This window comes from Aspergillus lucknowensis, assembly GCF_044049455.1.
Source record: "Aspergillus lucknowensis strain CBS 449.75 chromosome Unknown BJX67scaffold_27, whole genome shotgun sequence".
Taxonomy (NCBI): domain Eukaryota; kingdom Fungi; phylum Ascomycota; class Eurotiomycetes; order Eurotiales; family Aspergillaceae; genus Aspergillus; species Aspergillus lucknowensis.
In genome coordinates this window covers 105476-122177 of record NW_027263571.1, presented here as the reverse complement: position 1 = coordinate 122177, position 16702 = coordinate 105476, and the positions used below count along the sequence as shown (strand labels likewise).

Here is a 16702-nt window from a genome sequence, read left to right as displayed (position 1 = left end):
TCGCAATATTTTGCATATAGGGTTGTTTGTTGTGCCTCGGCATCATATAGGTTCAAGAGAACCTCTGTCAGAGTAGCTTTTGGGGCGAAAGATATCACCAATGATATAGACTTGAAGGTTCAATCAGCCCAATTGGGGGACGGTGGTTTTTCATGATGATGAGGAGGTTGATTTGAGTGTAAGCCACTTTGCGATATTGTACAGTTAGAACCCCCAGACCTGCTTGGGTGAGGCCTTTCTTGGACAGGATGTCACCAAAATCAGTATCATAGTATATTCAGAGACACGACAAAAAGACTGTTATTAACATCACTGCATAAATCATCTTATCGTAACTCAGCCAACTTATGACTTAGGGCCGCTCGTTTGAGGCTTCTGCCCATAGGCCACAACACTACAAAGTCAGCATCAGTCCGACCCCAAAGGGAGTGACTTACATAGGCCAGTAGGCGTGGATCCTCGGATTCTGGATATCCTTCCGCGACGCCGCCAGCAGCACCTCCAACTCCTCTGTCGTCATTCCCAGCACCTGCGTGCATACCCTCGCTGCAAATCCATGCAGCCCGTCCAAGGTATTGACCATATTCCACTGCCCGAGCGTCTTGAGATGCTTGTCCTTCGGCCATTGGTTCTGCGGCCACTTGTATCTCATTTCGACGACGTTGTCGAATCCGGCCTCCGTCAGCAGCTGCTTGTACTTCTCGGCGAGGGCGCCGTCTCGTCCGATGCGGCGTAGACCCTCCATCAGGTTCTCGTTCAATTTTTCAAAAGCGCTTCCCTTCATAGTGTCATCGTCCGCGCGAACAGGGAAGGAAAAGTCCTGTAGCTCAAACCATCCACCAGGCGCAAGATTCTCGTACGCCTGCCGGAAGAGGGTGTTCTCATCCGCAATCGAGCCAGAGAGCATTCGCGCGTGTATATAGTCGAAGTTCTGGGAGAACGTCCACGGCTGCTCGTAATCGTCTATCTCGAACTTGCAGTTCGGCGGAACCCACGATGGCTGGATGGGACTCAAGTCTGTGCCGATGACATTCGACGACGAATGCTGGTCCGCAAAGTCGATGGCCCAAATCCCCGTGCCCGTACCGATATCGAGGACGTTCCCCACGGTCGCGGGGAGCGGCGCATAATACAGTCTGCGGTTCATGGTGATGAGGAAGATTTCATGCTGCAGGTCGAGGCGGTCCTGCTCCTGCTCGTCCTCGGGGACGAGGTACTGCCCGTCAGAGTACTTGTGGTAGCCGCGACCATTTTCTCGCACGCTCTGCAGCAAGCTCGAGCGCAGACTCTCCGTGTAGGCTGTTGAGTGGGACTCGCTGAAGGTCGAGTCTGTGTCGCTGGTGTCGGGCTCGATGAACCCTGGAGCGCTGAGGTGTTCGGACATCGTGGTTGCAACGCACAAGGACCTTCGATACTCTTCTTCGATGGTTCGGATGACGATGACTGGTGCCCACCGCTTTTATGGCTGACGGAGGCCAGACTCACCGGCCCACTACGCCGCCTCCAACTATTGTGCGCGGGGGGTTCGGGATCAACCTCGTCACACAGCAGGGCGAAAAGCGACGGTCTCTTCAGGCGAGTCATGGCATGGCGATTATTGACCAACAGCGACTGCTCCCGCGAGCAAGGGTTCGCATCAAGCTGCACACCGGCATGTGCATAAGCAAGGAGTTGCCTACGAAGGAAGGGGGTGTCCGTGTGTAAAATCCTTCCATTGGGGATCGTCCCAATGATGCCAAATCAATCTACAGAGGACGCCGACTCCACACAACTCCGGGAAAAACGGCCGCGGCCGCGTGGCCGCCCGTCCTGGCAGAGCCAGAGAGTTTCTGCAGTATATTACCGAGCTAACTGAATTAACTACTCCTCCGGAACATAAGGTGTCTCGAACGGACGCTCTGCCTGGGGAGTCAGGCGGGCAAGATGCCGACGTTCAGTCGTTGTCCAGTCGACAATTGCAGTGTGTGCCGTGACGCGGTTCTGTCTGGTTAGCACGAGAAGACTGCGTGTCGCCGTCGAGGGATACTTACATCCCAGATAACAACTGTCTTGGGTTCCCACCGCACTCGCACTTGATATTCCAACCCGCGGCCAATGTGGTTGACCAGGAAACCCAGCAGTGCATCACTTTCTTCCTTCTTCAGACCGGCAATTCGCGTCGTCACTAACCTGTTAGCCCTCCGGAGCCAAACTTCTAGAGCAGAAAAACTTACAGGCATTCACGAACAGCGCCTTCTCCCCCGTCACTGGATGCGTCCTCACAATCGGATGTTCAGTAACCACCGGCGCCCTCCGTACAATCCCTCCACCCCTCGCACTGGCCTCTGCCTGTTCCACTCCACTGTGAACCCCCTTCAATCCATGTAACCTCTCCTTCAGCGCTGGCGATAGCCGCCGGTATGCCTCAACCTGATTGGCAAACGCCGTGTCGCCCCCTACCTCTGGCAATTCAAGCGCAAACAAAATTGTCATCCCGGGTGGCTGTTCTTCATACGTGACATCCGAGTGCCAAAGGACAGTGCTGTTCTTCCCAGCGATAAAGGTCTCAAACTCGCCATTGCTACTGCGCTGTTGATGCACGAGGTTGAACTCTTGGTACCCTTCAGGAGAACCTGTCGTGGGGTGGATATGGTGGCGGCCGAAGTAGCCTCCAAACTCGACGGCCTTTTCAATTGGGAGGTCGGCGAAATCTTGGTCGCGGAAGACGAGGACTTTGCGCTGCGCGGCAAAAAGGGCCAGCTGGTCTTTGCCTGCATTTGACAAAGAGGAGAGCTGGACACCAGTGATTTCGGTGCCAATTGTCGGTGTGAGTTTTTTGACAGTCGCTACACCAGGAGGGAGAAGGTCTTTGAGGCTCGGATCAGCGTTTTTGCCGGGGTCGTGGTGTGTAAACGGTTCGAGGGGAGGGTATTTCTGCGAGTAGTCCCAGACCGGGAGGTAATGGGGGTACTAGAGTACAAGATTGGTAGCGATTAGACTCGATTTCAAGGTTGTTGATGTCTTGGGGGGCGCCGTACCTTGGCAGGATCACCTTCTTCTTCGTCAGCCGCTCGCCTAATTCGAGGCTTCTCGCCGTTCGTGGCTGCTTTGGGTGTCTCAATGGGCATTTTGCGAGTTTCGTGATCGGAATACCAACGCTCTCAAATGCTGTGCGAGGTCAGACTGGCAGTGAACACATTCTTATACAACCCATCCGCTGTGCTTCCTTCCCCGCCTTTCAAAATCCTTCACGGGGAGACTCCGATACACAGCCTGAATTGCCTGCCGACGCACCCTGATTGGCGAGAGAGCTGTCTGAGAGTCTCGGCATCGAGCCAGGTTGATGCTGACATCCCCGCATCACGGTCAACGTGCCACACAAGCCCCAGTGCCTTGCTCAATCCCAGCTCAGCTCATCTCAGCCGGTTGTTGGAAAGAGGGGAACGTGAGAGCATGATAGCGGGATCTAATTGCCTCGCGGCCAATTGGAGGGGAGCGCGTTATATTTCCAACATTGGGCGGGTTGAAGGCTTACGGGCCAGCGAGGAAGAACAATTGCACCCCTCGTTGACTCCTCCAAAGGCTCCCAAAACAGGCGACGACGCGGGGGATTGAGGGGCACGTGTTGCGCTAGTCCTTTTTAGGCTGGACAACCTGTTCAGCTGGAGACTTGGATCTGGGCGAAAGACGATGCTCGTGTGTCGTCATGTCCTCAGAGTAATTGAGAAAGGAAGGAGCCCCGAGCTGCGCTAAGTCCATCGCATTCGCTCGATTTGTTGTTCGTATGGGGGAACAATGCTGCATCAGATTGTTACAACCTGACGCACCCACAATATATATCTATGTACCAGTCGGATGATAATGTGGTTGATCTGCGACAATACTCTCGATCAGAACCCCTGGCCAAGGGGTTATTGGTTGGAGCAATTTATGGTTCTTGCCAGGTCGTACTGAACATTAGGCTACTTACTGATTACGTGCGATCCTCTCTTGCCTGGATTAAAGCTCCTCCTTGGCGACCTCACTACAAGCGGTGATTATTCGCCTCGCCCCTGGCTTCATTATCTTTAACGTTTCGCGGTTGATCGGCTGGGTCGTATGCTGGTCGAGTGGGATATGTAACGACACACAATTGGTGACGGTCAATTGATGACTCCCGGACTCTGCTTGACCGCCAGACAATATCAGAATAATGAACCAACATTCCCAGCGCCCGCAATCTTGTAGCTACTTAATTGCTGATATTCCCAAGTCCTACAAGACCGAGGACATGTCCGCTCGGGTTCCGCGAGATAGGTGCAAGCAGCTTGTGGGTCGCCGCGAAGACCTACGGACCTGCTATTCAAGCCGCCAGTTGGGCGCGTGTGAGGTTCCGAAACACGGAGAGGATTATATAGAGAGTTGTATCCGACACGGCTTCATCCGATGCGCCAGCGCCGTTCGCGTACCAGATCCTCCGCCGTTCAAGAGCTTCGACATTCGCCCGTTTGAGCCCGGCTCCGATAGAAGCGAAGATGCGAATTGAAGATGGCGACGAAATCCCCGTACCTGTAGGCAATCAGCGGCTTGCTTGTTTGCGGCGACCAGGCCGATAGGGCGTCACGTGGCAGCAGGGAAGGCGAACCGGTCGGACCCCACAGAAGCTTTTCTTGATCCCAGCAACTGTTCGCATGAATCTTGGAAGAACCTGGATATTTATATAGAATGTCCAGTGGATCTGATTTTTTTTATGCCAAAATGTTTAAATATCAATCACAGACCTTCATAGATATTCCTTCCTTCATCAACTTGATCATCTTCTCCTGCATGCCATGTCGCTCATAACCCCACACCATCAACAAACCTTCTCTCCAAACTGTCCCCCTTCCCAATTGTCCTGGCAAACTAAGGTGAGCTGATTCTCCCGTATATCCACAATTACCAAGCATTGAACTAATTCTGGTTCCCTGCATAGACTGAATACCATCCGCCAGTGCGGTTGAGTCGCAAACGTGGTGCTCACCGGCGTCTGACAACGTCGCGCTGCCACATGAGTCTATAATATGCTCTCGTCCGTCTCCGGGTGAACTTGCACCACACAATGGAAACTGGAGAGAGCCGTGCCTCTGTAGCACTGAGCGAGGGGCGACGGATATACGTAGGGAACCTGCCGTATCGGGCTCAGGAACATGCCATGGCAGGGTTTCTTCGGAAGGCGGGCTACGACTTGCATACTTCCCGGTAACCTGCTCCTCGGAAAGGTCTCCTAGCTAACGATTCCTGCTCTCCAGTACGGCGATTGATATCTCTATCGACCCTTTTACCGGCCGAAACCCGTCATACTGCTTCGTCGAATTCAACACAAAGGAACACGCCGACCGGGCAATGGACGAGCTCGATGGGCGCGACTTCCTTGGCAGACCGCTAAAAGTTAAGCCGTGTATTCCCAAAGCAAAGCGTGATAATCCTCAGCGTGACACTGGGTACGTGTTCGACCGTTGGCAGAGAAAGGATGCGGCGCAACACTTCCAGGGGTACGCACGTACTGGACGTCACTTGATTGTCAAGGGATTGCCGAAGCCCTCGACTCAGGAGTTTATGCAATAGAGACTACGGGAGTTCTTCAATGGCTTTGACGTGTGAGCGAACCTGCGATTCCAGATCGAATTACGAGCTGACGAAAGCGTGAAATGCACAGTGAAGCTATAAGCAAGACGATTTGCCTTCATTATGGGGGGTGGAATGCACCCGATGTTCCCCATTACGCCTACGTTGATTTTGCTAGTACTGCTGGGGCCGTAGCGGCGATAGAAGCTCTGGACGGCACAGTTGGTCCTTGGGGAACAGTATTATCATTGACAAAAGCTACAAGTGACTGGAGGAGATAAGGGAACTTTAGACATCGGCCATTTCTCGTTTCCCTGCATAAAGATGGGGAGTTATCGGAGCTTTGGCTTTTGCTAGACTTGCAGCCCTCAAGATTTGTAGTTACTTCGGACCTCGAACCTTCTGGAGTACAGTATCGGGGAAGAACGTCATCCCAAACATCAGTTATTATTTATCTATACACCGCGGCCCAAGGTTTATGATGATACATATACTACAGTGCTATATCTCTCTTCAGGCTCGCTCGAAGCGGTGGAGATGCGTCACTGGGAGGCGGATCGAGTCGGAGATCACGAACTTGTTATCACCTTGACAGACCGCGAAGTGGATCGTGTTAGCGCAACCTCTCAAGCTCTCATAGGATCAGCCAGCAGTCCAAGACCGGATGGCCTCATCGCTGCTCGGCTAACGTGCCGGTTCTTCAGTCTCCATTTCTTCCCCTCAATTTTTTCATGCTCGGTCTTTGAAGGCCTCCAGGACAATGCAGATATCATGGCTTCGACACTGGAGGCAAAAGAAACAGCCGCAGACACAGCCGTAGAAGAAGGCCGTCCAGAGCTCGCTCCATATTCTGCCTTCACCCGATCCCAGAAGCGATTTATTGTCTTCACAGCGTCATGGGCCGGGTTTTTTTCGCCGGTCTCGTCGCAGATCTATTTCCCAGCGCTCAACAGCATCGCCGATGACCTTGGCGTCTCCAGTGGACTGATCAACTTGACGTTGACGAGCTACATGGTAGGTGTCCGAAATCATGAATCGTGCGTCACTGACCATATAGATATTCCAAGGCATCTCGCCCATGTTCGTCGGTGACTTTGCAGACAAAGCCGGCCGTCGACCAGCATACCTGGTGTGCTTTCTGATCTACATCGCTGCCAATATCGGCCTCGCATTGCAGGACAGCTTTGCTGCGCTCTTTGTTCTCCGATGCATGCAAAGCGCTGGGAGCAGTACAACTATCGCCCTCTCGTCTGGCGTAGTGGCTGACATCGCAATCGCTGCCGAGCGAGGATCTTACATGGGCTTTGTGGTAGCGGGATCGCTGATGGGACCAGCTCTGGGACCGGTCATTGGGGGTCTGTTGTCGCAGTATCTCGGCTGGCGGTCGATCTTCTGGTTCCTTACAATCTTTGGCTGCGCCTTCCTCGTCCCCTTTGCTCTCTTCTTTCCCGAAACCGCACGCGCGATCGTGGGCGATGGCTCCATTCCACCCCCACGCTGGAACTTGCCCTTGATCCAATGGATCGACTCGTGGAAGGCACCACCACAGGAGACTATCCGTCGACCGAAATTGGGGTTCCCGAATCCGATTAAAACGCTGTCGATTATCTTCCAGAAGGATGTCAGTATACTCCTCGTCGCCAATGCCATTCTATTCGCGGGCTTCTACGACGTTAGCGCGTCTATCCCCTCGATCTACAACGATCTCTACAATCTGAACGACCTCGAGATTGGGCTATGCTATATCCCCTTCGGCCTAGGCGCAACTGTCGCCTCAATCGTCACCGGAAAGTTCCTGGACCGCAACTATCGCCGGCTAGCAAGGTTGTCGAACATCCCACCGGAAGAAACCAGAGCGCGAAACCTCCAGGGCTTCCCAATCGAAAAGGCCCGGCTGCAAATCGCCCTCCCACTCCTCGTCCTGGGAAGCTGCACCGTGATCGCGTTTGGCTGGGTCCTGCACTTCGGCGTGCACCTCGCAGCCCCGACAACGATTCTCTTCGTCATGGGATTGACGTTGACCGGGTCGTTCAACACAGTCAGTACGTTGCTGATTGATTTCTATCCGATGTATGCGGCGTCGGCGACGGCGTCGAATAATTTCGTGCGCTGCCTGCTTGGGGCTGGGGCTACGGCGTTGGTAGACCCGATGCTGGAGGCGATGGGGCGCGGCTGGTGCTATACCTTTGTCGCGCTGGTGATGATGGCCACTGCACCCCTGCTGTGGGTCGTCATGCAGTATGGGCCGCGGTGGAGGGAAGAAAGGCAGAAGAGGGAGGATAGCTTAGCGGGCGCGGCAAGGTAGAAGAGGATAAAATGACTATCACGGTAGATAATGAATAGATTTCGAGATATACGTATCTCCCCTCCTTGTCATCTAATTTGGATTGATGCTTCTCCCCGAATACGCGATACGCAACTCGAAAATACGATATTTCTTCTCCTGTGGGGGCCAAACAAGCTGGATGATATGGAATGCTCGGTCCGATGTGACGCCACTTCGAAGTCCCAGTAGAAGCTGCAATGCTTACAGGCAGCACCGATATGAACGATTTTTTTCCGCAGTTACCTTCAAGCAATTCCAGTCACCAATTCACTCGAAGCATGGGCAGCACACACAAGCAAACAGGCTACCGCTACGCGGAGTATGGAATCCCTGACCCGGACTTCGACAAATACGAGGATCTTGAAAGCCCGTTTGCCGAAGTGGAAGACTTATCTGTCCCTGCCATGCGCGAGATCGCGGCGCAGATGCCGGTGACCTTTCCATATGGCGAGGACGAGGTGGCCAGTGTCTCGATCAGTCACGAGCGTATCAAAGCCCGTGATGGCGCGGAACTCGAACTGAGGATATACAAAGATAAAAGCTTGGACAGGAAGGGGATCTTGTTCTTCGTTACGCATGGTGGAGGTACATTCCCTCAGCCCCTGCTCGATAAATATTGACCATGACAGGCTGGGTCTTCGGAGACCACAGCACCGAAGAGGCGATGAATCGACTTGTCGCGAAGAGGACCAGCTCGGTTGTTGTGAGTGTAAACTATCGCCTGTGAGTATTGATAAGGACGGACGGGACTATATGCTGATATTGAACAGAGCGCCTGAGTTTCAGTCAGTGCAGAGAAAACGCAGAGTCCTTAGAAATTGACGCAAACCGAGTCATCGTCGGCGGGAGCAGCTCAGGTGGAATCATTGTACGTGCTTGTCACTCCTCTTGCAACTGTGCTAACATATTTGAGGCCGCTGCTCTAGCCCTGAAAGACGGAGACGAGGGCATTGGCGCGATATTCGGGCAAGTCCTGAACATCCCCGACACATGGCATCCTACCCATTTCCCGAAGGATAGGTTCGAATACTACAGCCCGGAGCAGAATAAGGATGCTCCAATTCTGACGACTGAAGCGGCGCACTGGTTCTGGGGTATGTCAGCTGCGTGACTGAAGGACGAGCGTTCAATTTCTGACGCTACTAGATCTATATTGCGCAACAGATGACGCAGACTGTTATGCCAGTCCGCTTCTGGCGAGCTATCATGAAGGATACCACCAGCATGTATGTTGATGACACCTCACGCTGACGTCCGGGATGAATGTCACTAACTTGGAGAAGTGGTACAAGTAGCAGGACGTGATCCCGTCCGCGACGACGGGCTGGCTTACAGCGAAACACTCAAAGCCGTAGGAGTAAGCAATAGCCCTGAAAATGCTTTCAATATACTTGTCCATTTAACCTGGTTCAGCGTTCCTGTGAAAACAAAAATCTATCCCAGGCTGCCGCATGCGTTCTGTCTCTTCCCGGATCTCAAAGAGACTCGGACGTACTTCAGTTCGATTGTCGACTGGATCAATTTCCTGGACAAGGACCTGGCCAAGATTCTATGATGTGAGTGTCGTTTCTTGGCATGCTCAGGTGGATAAATCGCTCAAAATTAGAGCTAGGAGAAGTAGCTATACGAAGTCCAGCAAGGCACCAATTCAACTGCTTTCAGATTTTATAACGACACATTGACTTCACGTGTGCCAGGAAGGCTCAGAGATGCTGCTCCTCGCGTCGACAAATTAATGACACTTGTTCCAAACGATCAACGGCAGAGTACGAGACGGCCCACTCCATCGACCAGGTGGCCACTCCCCAAGTTGGATTGATAAACCTTCTGTTTCTTGTGTCTTTCTGTGACAGCAAAGCAGTTCTCACTCTTGCTTTCTCTCTGCATTCCTCATTTATCCAAACTTAGTCAACCCTACGGAAAGACATGCCCCCCATGGCCAGCCAACTCTTCGATCGCAAAACGACCAAACGGGACGCAATCAATATCCTCGCCATCGGCATTGCCTTCACTGTTATCGGCGGCGAACTCCTTCGCTGGTGGCACTCCAGTACCTCCAACGTCTGCGTCAGCGCCGACGACCCCCACGGCGACAGACGCTACTCCTACCCCTCGGAATGCTATGAAGATAGCAAGGTCTTGTTCGCTGCTGCACTCATCTGCTTCATAGTCGGCGGTCTTGAGGTGCTCCAGGGCCTGATTCATCTTTTGTACTGCTATACCGGGTCTCTTGTCAGGACGTATTGCTGTATATTTCTTCTGTCTGTATTCTGCACTTTGCTCTGCTTGTTGCTTTTGGACTATGTAGCGTTGGTTGTCATATGTACTCTCTTGATCTACGGCTTTTATCCGTTGGCGTGGACGGCTTTTTGGGTAGTTATTGCTGTTCTTTTTGTTAGGTGGACCTGGACATAATATGGCGCCAGTTGGCAGGATGCCAATAACTGCTACTGTCACCGCGTCAAGCACCTCGAGATTATAAAGCTATAGTGCCGCCTCAGCAGCCAGACTAAACGCATAGACACTCCCTCGGGCTTGGAACGTCGTCGCACTCGTTGCACTTATCCCAGCGGCTGGTTCAGTCCCCGACTCGTCTCCCTCTACTGGCGTGCCCCATCCACCTCCACCAGGTCTATTCCGTCAGCAAGCTGGATACATCCTTTGGGGCGGCGTACTTACGTGTGTATGATGACCCGTTCACCAGGCTGCACCTCCAGCTCCATCTTCCCGCCAATATTAATCACCCGCTCCGTCCCATCGCCCTCCTTCTTCACGTATAAATTCAGCCCTGCCTGCCCTGCCTCCCCTCCCGCAAGCCCATAAGGTCTATACACCCTCCGCTCACTGAGCATAGACACAGACAAGGGCATGCGGAACTCGAGTTCGCGGATAACCCCGTCCCCACCACGATACTCGCCGCGCCCCCCGGACCCCTCTCGGATCGAGAACTGCCGCAGGATAACGGGGTATCGAAGCTCGTAGACCTCTGGATCCGTGATCCGCGTGTTCGTCATATGCACGTGCACGCCCGACGTACCGTGCCAGCCAGGGCCAGCGCCCGATCCACCGCAGATTGTCTCGCCGACCCCGAAGCCCGGGATGTCGACGCCGTTTTCGTCGAGCCCGCCCATCCCGAAGGAGATGATGTTGCAGCAGCCTTGTGAGGCGGCGCAGGCTTTGAATGCGCCGAGGACGACGTCCGTAATTCGCTGTGAAGTGATCGGGTTTCCGGCGCAGACGGCTGCGTGGCCGGAGGGGTTGATCAGGGTTCCGTCGGGGATGATGACATTCACGGGGGCGAGGCAGCCCTCGTTCAGGGGGATGTCCATGTTTATCAGGGCGCGCAGGACGTAGATAATCGCGGAGTGAGCGATTGCCTTCGGCGCGTTGAGGCAGTTGAAGGTCTCGCGGCCTGTGCCGGTGAAGTCGAAGTCTGCGGAGCCTGTCTCTGGATCGATCCGGATCTCAAGCTTGATTTCTGTGCCGTCGTCCATGAAGTCTGAGAAGCACAGTGGTTTCCCGGAATTTTGGCCGCCGATGGACTTGAGAAGGTCGCGGACGGCGATCTCTGCAGTGCGTTTGATGGCGTCCATGTAGAAGTGGACGACTTCGAGGCTGTTCTCGGCAACGAGGCCTTCGAGCAATGTAGCGCCCTTGTGGTTCGCCGCGATGGCGGCTTTGAGATCGGAGACGTTATCGTTGTATGTTCGCGTGCCGCTGCACTTTGCGTACGATGCGGGCTCGTCGTAGAGGAACTTGCGCACGATGTCCTCGTTGAAGCGGCCTTGAGAGACGACCTTGAAGCCCATTGTCATGGCGCCCTCTTCGTATAGCATCTTACTGTTTGAGGGCATGGATCCAGGGGCAATGCCTCCGATTTCAGCTGCTCACGTTAGCGGTGCATTTAACGGCCGAGGGAAGGATGCCCACCGTGATGGCCACGAGATGCGACGTAGAAGATGATCCGACTGCCGTCTTGACTCCAGACGGGAGTGACGATGGTGATATCTGGCAGATGTGTTCCTCCGGCAAGAGGGTGGTTTGTGAGGATGTGGTCGCCGGGCTTCAGCTGCCCTTTATATTGCTGATGCTGGTATCGGACGGCGTATTCCATGCCTGCGCTGTTAGTGTTAAGCTTCCCACAGTGCATATAGGGCTACCTACTTCCAAGATGCACAGGCACATTCGGCGCATTGGCTACCAGCTTCCCATCGGGCGAAAACACAGCGCAGGAGAAATCCAGCCGCTCTTTGATATTCGTTGACACGGACGTTTTCTGGAACATCCGGCTCATCTGGTCTGCCACTGACATGAAGCGATGCCCGAAGATAGAGAGCTTAATAGGGTCGACAACCGTGGCGTCAGCCGTCTGCTTCTTCGACGACTGCACGTTCAGGATTACGTGGCGAGACAGGATCGTGGCTGTTGCATTCGGCTCAACCACGACAGTCTGCGTCTTGTCGATAATCATGGCCGGTCCTTTGATCAGACTGCCGGGCTGCAACTTGTCGAGGAAGAACACTGGCGTCGTAGTTGAGCCAGTCGCGGCGAAGTATACCAACGACGAGTCGTCTTGCTTCTCACTCGATATCGGTTGAGAAGCTATGCTGGCGAGTTCTTTCTGGGGAGCTTCAGATGGCACAGAGGTGGCTTTGCCAACGCCACGAACCCGAATGTCTTCGACGAGGACGTTGCGGCCGGGGAAGGTAAAGGAGAATTCGCGATGATGCTCCTTCACGAACGCTGCGAGGAAGTCGCCGTTGTCCGGTTGCAGGACCATAAGCGCGTTGTCGGTCCCTTGGTAGCGCAGGTTGAGATATACTTCATGGGATACCTGGCTCGCCTCGATACCGTCGCTAACGAATGCTGCAGTCACCTTGGATTTCAACGTGGAAATGCGTTCGTTGATAGACGCCATCGCCTGCTCGGTAAGGACCCCCGACGCCGGCTCCTGGGCTTCGTGAACCACATCGGCAAGAGCCATGCCGTAGGCAGACAGGATAGACGAGTATCGATGGATGATGACCGTCTGGATGGACAGAGACGAGGCTATAGCACAGGCATGCTGGCCTCCTGCTCCACCAAAGCATGCCAGATTGTGAGCGGACGTGTCGAAACCCCGCGCTTCAGTCAGTGCTCGAATGGGCTTTGCCATGGACTCGTTTGCAACCTGGATGAAGCCAAGTGCGATCTCTTCAGGCGTCTTGTTTTGCCCTGTCTCGGTATTGATTTGGTTTGCCAACTCAGTGAATTTCCGTCGGACGATCTCAACATCCAACGGCTCGTTCTCGTTAGGGCCAAAGATCTTGGGAAAGTAGTCTGGCAGAAGTCTCCCAAGGAATAGATTTGCATCCGTCACCGTCAAAGGGCCTCCCTTTCGATAGCATGCTGGGCCGGGATGGGCGCCCGCAGACTCAGGCCCAACGACGAACAGGCCATGGCGCCAAAAGAGAATACTCCCTCCGCCTGCTGCCACGGTGTTTATGTCGAGCTGGGGTGCCATTACCGTCACGCCAGAGATGGTGTTCTCGAAGGTGTGCTCGAGCTTTCCGTCGTAGCGGGAGACATCGGTGCTCGTGCCGCCCATGTCGAATCTGCAAAGTTAGCCCCTATCAATCTAGGAAGAAAAAAAGGGCATACCCGATGACGGGCTTTCCGTCTGTCTCGTCGTAGGACGTCCCTGCGTAGCCTACCACTCCTCCAGCCGGCCCGGATAGAACGGCGCGAAGGCCATTGAACCTGTCTGTTTTAGTGTCGTGCACAGTATGACAGGGGCTGGGCGTACTTATCAAACGTCGCCAGGCCACCATCGCTCTGCATGAACTCACATCGCGTGTCCGCAGATTGAAGTCCATCCTTGAACCCTGCGCGGAACCCCTGGATGTACCGCTGAATGACCGGAGTCAGATATGCATCGGCCGTGGCAGATGCACCGCGCGAGGTCATCTTGATCATGGGCAACAGCTGACTCGAGAGCGAGATCTGAGTGAAGCCGATCTCCTTTGCAATCCGCTCGATGGCCAGCTCGTGGTCCTGGAAGGTGTAGGCGTGCACGAGGCACACTGCGACCGAGCGATAGCCCTTGTCATACAGCTGCTCGAGGTTCTTCCGCGTGCTGCTTTCGTCCAGGGGGTCGAGGACCCGGATAACCTCTCCGCTCACGCCTTTCTTCAGGGAAGCGTCTGACTCCAAGGCCCGTTGCAGACGGTTCTTATCCGGGGAAGGGTTCTGCTGGTAATCCTCCACGGTGACTCGCTCGTCGACCTCGACCACATCCTCGTACAGCACGTCCGGCCGCCGAATATTCAACGCAAACAGCTTCGGGCGAGACTGCGTGCCAATGCGCAGCGCGTCCTTGAACCCTTTCGTCACCAACAGTGCGTGTCGCTCGCCTTTGCGTTCGAGTAGCGCATTCGTGGCGACCGTCGTGCCCATGCGAACACTGGCGGACGAGAAGTCTGCGAACGAGAGCTTCTCGTCCCGGGGGAAGGCCTTGCCCGTCGCTTGTTCAAGGATGCGTCGGATGCCTTCGATGGGCGCGTCGGCATAGTTCGCCGGGTCCTGCGAGAGGAGTTTGACGACGATGTCATCGCGACCCTCGACGATGCCGAGACAGTCGGTGAACGTGCCGCCTCGATCTACACAGTCATTGTGTCAGCTTCATTCGCAGTGGATGGTGTTCACCTACCAATGGCGATCTTGATGCTGGGACGGTCCAGCTTGTGGGGAGACATGGTGCTTGTATAGCGTCACCACCTGCGTATAGCGTCAAGATTCAATGGAAGAAGCCACACGCTTTTTATCTACCCCGGAGAAACTCATGCGACAGTTGGAGAAGACAGCCCGAGTTGGAGACTTGGAGACTGAGGGGCGCTCTTATCGCGGCCTCGCTCCGACCTTCCCATCGTGCGCGCCGAGCGTTGGAGACGAACGGGGGCAGCCAGCCTGGAGTTATCACCACGAACAATCTTGTATCTATGAAGTCAAAAGACATTTATAGTCGTGCCGTCCAGTATCAGCAGTCATCCGACTCCAGACTTTCAGCACAATGGACTCCCCTCCCGGCAAGACCCCCAGCGAGAACGACACCAGGCAAGACAAAGATGTCGCCGCTCAGTTCCTGGCCAGGCTCGACTCCTCCATCACCGACAGCCCGATATCCCCAGAAGAAGCGCGACGCGTGCTGTGGAAAATCGACCTCATCCTGATCCCCCTGATCATGGTCACGGTGGTCCTCGCCGCCGTCGACAAGGTCATCATCTCCAATGCAGCCATCTACGGCATGACGGACGACACCCATCTCACGGGCAACCAGTACTCCTGGGTCGGGTCCATCTTCTACTTTGGATACCTCGTCTTCGAGTACCCGGCTGCTCTCCTAATTCAACGGCTGCCCGTCGCAAAGTTCTACGTCGGCATGGTCTTTGGCTGGGCCGTGCTCATGCTCTGCACGGCGGCGACGCAGAACTTCGCTGGACTCGCAGTAGTGCGCTTTATCATGGGAATGCTCGAAGCGACGGCGTTCCCGATCTCCAGCATCCTCACGGTGATGTGGTGGAAGACCAGCGAGCAGCCCCTCCGCGTCGCGTTCTGGTTCAACCAGCTCTCGTCGGTCTTTGCTGGGCTGGTCAGCTACGGCATTGGCCAGACGAACACGGCGCTCAGTCCGTGGAGGCTCCTCTTCCTCGTTCTCGGCGGCTTCTCGATGCTATGGGCCGGCGTGCTACTGGTGTTTCTCCCAGACTCGCCGGTCCAGTGCTGGTATTTCTCTGACCGCGAGAAGTTCGTCTGTCTGCAGCGGGTTAAAGACAACAACACGGGAATGGAAGACAAGACGATCAAGTGGTATCAAGTGCGCGAGTGTCTCTCCGATCCCAAGACGTGGCTGCTCGCCCTGTTCGCCATCGCGCAGAACATCCCCAACGGCGGCCTGGTGACCTTCTCAGCCATCATCGTCAACGGCCTGGGCTACTCGCGACTGATCACCACAGTCCTCGGCATTCCGACTGGCGTGCTAGCGACCGTATGGCAGATCTTCCTCGGCTTCGTCGTGTCATACATCCCCAACTCGCGCTGCGCAGTCATCGCAATCGCAGACCTCGTCCCGATGATCTGCGCAATCCTCATGTGGAAGCTGCCTCGCGAGAACAAGAACGGCCTGCTGGCCGCGTACTACGTCTTCTACACGTACTGGGCGCCCTATGTGCTGTCGACTTCGCTGCCCATGGCGAATACCAGCGGGCACTCGAAGAAGCTGACGACGAACGCGATCTTCTTCCTCTCCTACTGCATCGGGAACATCATCGGGCCGCAGGCCTTCCAGGACTCCGATGCGCCGTCGTATTCGAAGGGGTACGAGGGGTTGCTGGCGTGTTTGGTTGTGGCGATCTTCTCGATCGCTGCGTATGGGTTGCTTTGCTGGTGGGAGAACCGCCGGCGCGATCGGACGGCGCGGGATGGATACGTCGAGGAGGCGGAGACGGCGTTTTCGGATTTGACAGATAAGGAGAAGAAGCGGTTCCGGTACACCTATTGAGTGGTTCTGTCCGTGGTTGTGTTGATAGTGAATTTGACGCCTTTGTGGTAATGAATAGTGGAAGGTCAGAGCGAGCTGGAGAAGCTACCTCATCGATATCAGACAGTTCGTATCACACGGCACTCAATTCTCCAACGGCTTCTCCAAGGAAGGTCGGAGCGATCGAATCTCCAACTCTCCACTCGTGTAGTCCGGAAGCAAGCGAGCCAAAGCACCGCTGTCCGGCTTGATACAGTAAACTTTTAAACTTTCACCAACCTCTTCATATCATCACG

At 54.7% G+C, this 16702-nt stretch overlaps 8 protein-coding genes across 8 annotated transcripts; 5 read left to right on the top strand and 3 right to left on the bottom strand.

Moving 5' to 3' along the window:
* Window positions 1–144: 144 nt before the first annotated feature.
* Window positions 145–1537, bottom strand: BJX67DRAFT_356549 (class I SAM-dependent methyltransferase). Its single transcript, XM_071029392.1, has 2 exons — window positions 438–1537; window positions 145–394 (listed from the first exon to the last, which is right to left on the bottom strand). The coding sequence occupies exons 1-2, from the start codon at window positions 1382–1384 to the stop codon at window positions 346–348; spliced, it is 996 nt and encodes a 331-aa protein (XP_070885061.1). The 5' UTR covers window positions 1385–1537; the 3' UTR covers window positions 145–345.
* Window positions 1528–3637, bottom strand: BJX67DRAFT_356547 (TauD/TfdA dioxygenase family protein). Its single transcript, XM_071029391.1, has 4 exons — window positions 3018–3637; window positions 2214–2949; window positions 2031–2164; window positions 1528–1980 (listed from the first exon to the last, which is right to left on the bottom strand). The coding sequence occupies exons 1-4, from the start codon at window positions 3105–3107 to the stop codon at window positions 1861–1863; spliced, it is 1080 nt and encodes a 359-aa protein (XP_070885060.1). The 5' UTR covers window positions 3108–3637; the 3' UTR covers window positions 1528–1860.
* Window positions 3638–4648: 1011 nt separating this feature from the next.
* BJX67DRAFT_356543 (uncharacterized protein) lies at window positions 4649–6304 on the top strand. Its single transcript, XM_071029390.1, has 3 exons — window positions 4649–4868; window positions 4934–5597; window positions 5657–6304. The coding sequence occupies exon 2, from the start codon at window positions 5344–5346 to the stop codon at window positions 5563–5565; it is 222 nt and encodes a 73-aa protein (XP_070885059.1). The 5' UTR covers window positions 4649–4868; window positions 4934–5343; the 3' UTR covers window positions 5566–5597; window positions 5657–6304.
* BJX67DRAFT_356541 (MFS transporter) lies at window positions 6305–8059 on the top strand. The gene is made up of 2 exons (XM_071029389.1): window positions 6305–6579; window positions 6623–8059. Exons 1-2 carry the CDS (start codon window positions 6337–6339, stop codon window positions 7868–7870), a joined length of 1491 nt encoding a protein of 496 aa, XP_070885058.1. The 5' UTR covers window positions 6305–6336; the 3' UTR covers window positions 7871–8059.
* A 110-nt stretch (window positions 8060–8169) lies between these two features.
* BJX67DRAFT_382179 (Alpha/Beta hydrolase protein) lies at window positions 8170–9446 on the top strand (the record flags this gene model as incomplete). Its single annotated transcript, XM_071033181.1, has 7 exons — window positions 8170–8476; window positions 8521–8614; window positions 8678–8759; window positions 8805–8985; window positions 9038–9117; window positions 9187–9242; window positions 9305–9446. 7 exons carry the CDS (start codon window positions 8170–8172, stop codon window positions 9444–9446), a joined length of 942 nt encoding a protein of 313 aa, XP_070885057.1.
* Window positions 9447–9826: 380 nt separating this feature from the next.
* Window positions 9827–10306, top strand: BJX67DRAFT_382178 (uncharacterized protein; the record flags this gene model as incomplete). The annotated part of the gene is made up of 1 exon (XM_071033180.1): window positions 9827–10306. The coding sequence occupies one exon, from the start codon at window positions 9827–9829 to the stop codon at window positions 10304–10306; it is 480 nt and encodes a 159-aa protein (XP_070885056.1).
* Window positions 10307–10340: 34 nt separating this feature from the next.
* BJX67DRAFT_388773 (Hydantoinase B/oxoprolinase-domain-containing protein) lies at window positions 10341–14625 on the bottom strand (the record flags this gene model as incomplete). Its single annotated transcript, XM_071034403.1, has 7 exons — window positions 10341–10523; window positions 10571–11774; window positions 11822–12007; window positions 12056–13485; window positions 13532–13630; window positions 13677–14529; window positions 14580–14625. The coding sequence occupies 7 exons, from the start codon at window positions 14623–14625 to the stop codon at window positions 10376–10378; spliced, it is 3966 nt and encodes a 1321-aa protein (XP_070885055.1). The 3' UTR covers window positions 10341–10375.
* Window positions 14626–14939: 314 nt separating this feature from the next.
* Window positions 14940–16427, top strand: BJX67DRAFT_388771 (major facilitator superfamily domain-containing protein; the record flags this gene model as incomplete). The annotated part of the gene is made up of 1 exon (XM_071034402.1): window positions 14940–16427. One exon carries the CDS (start codon window positions 14940–14942, stop codon window positions 16425–16427), a length of 1488 nt encoding a protein of 495 aa, XP_070885054.1.
* Between the last annotated feature and the right edge of the window lie 275 nt (window positions 16428–16702).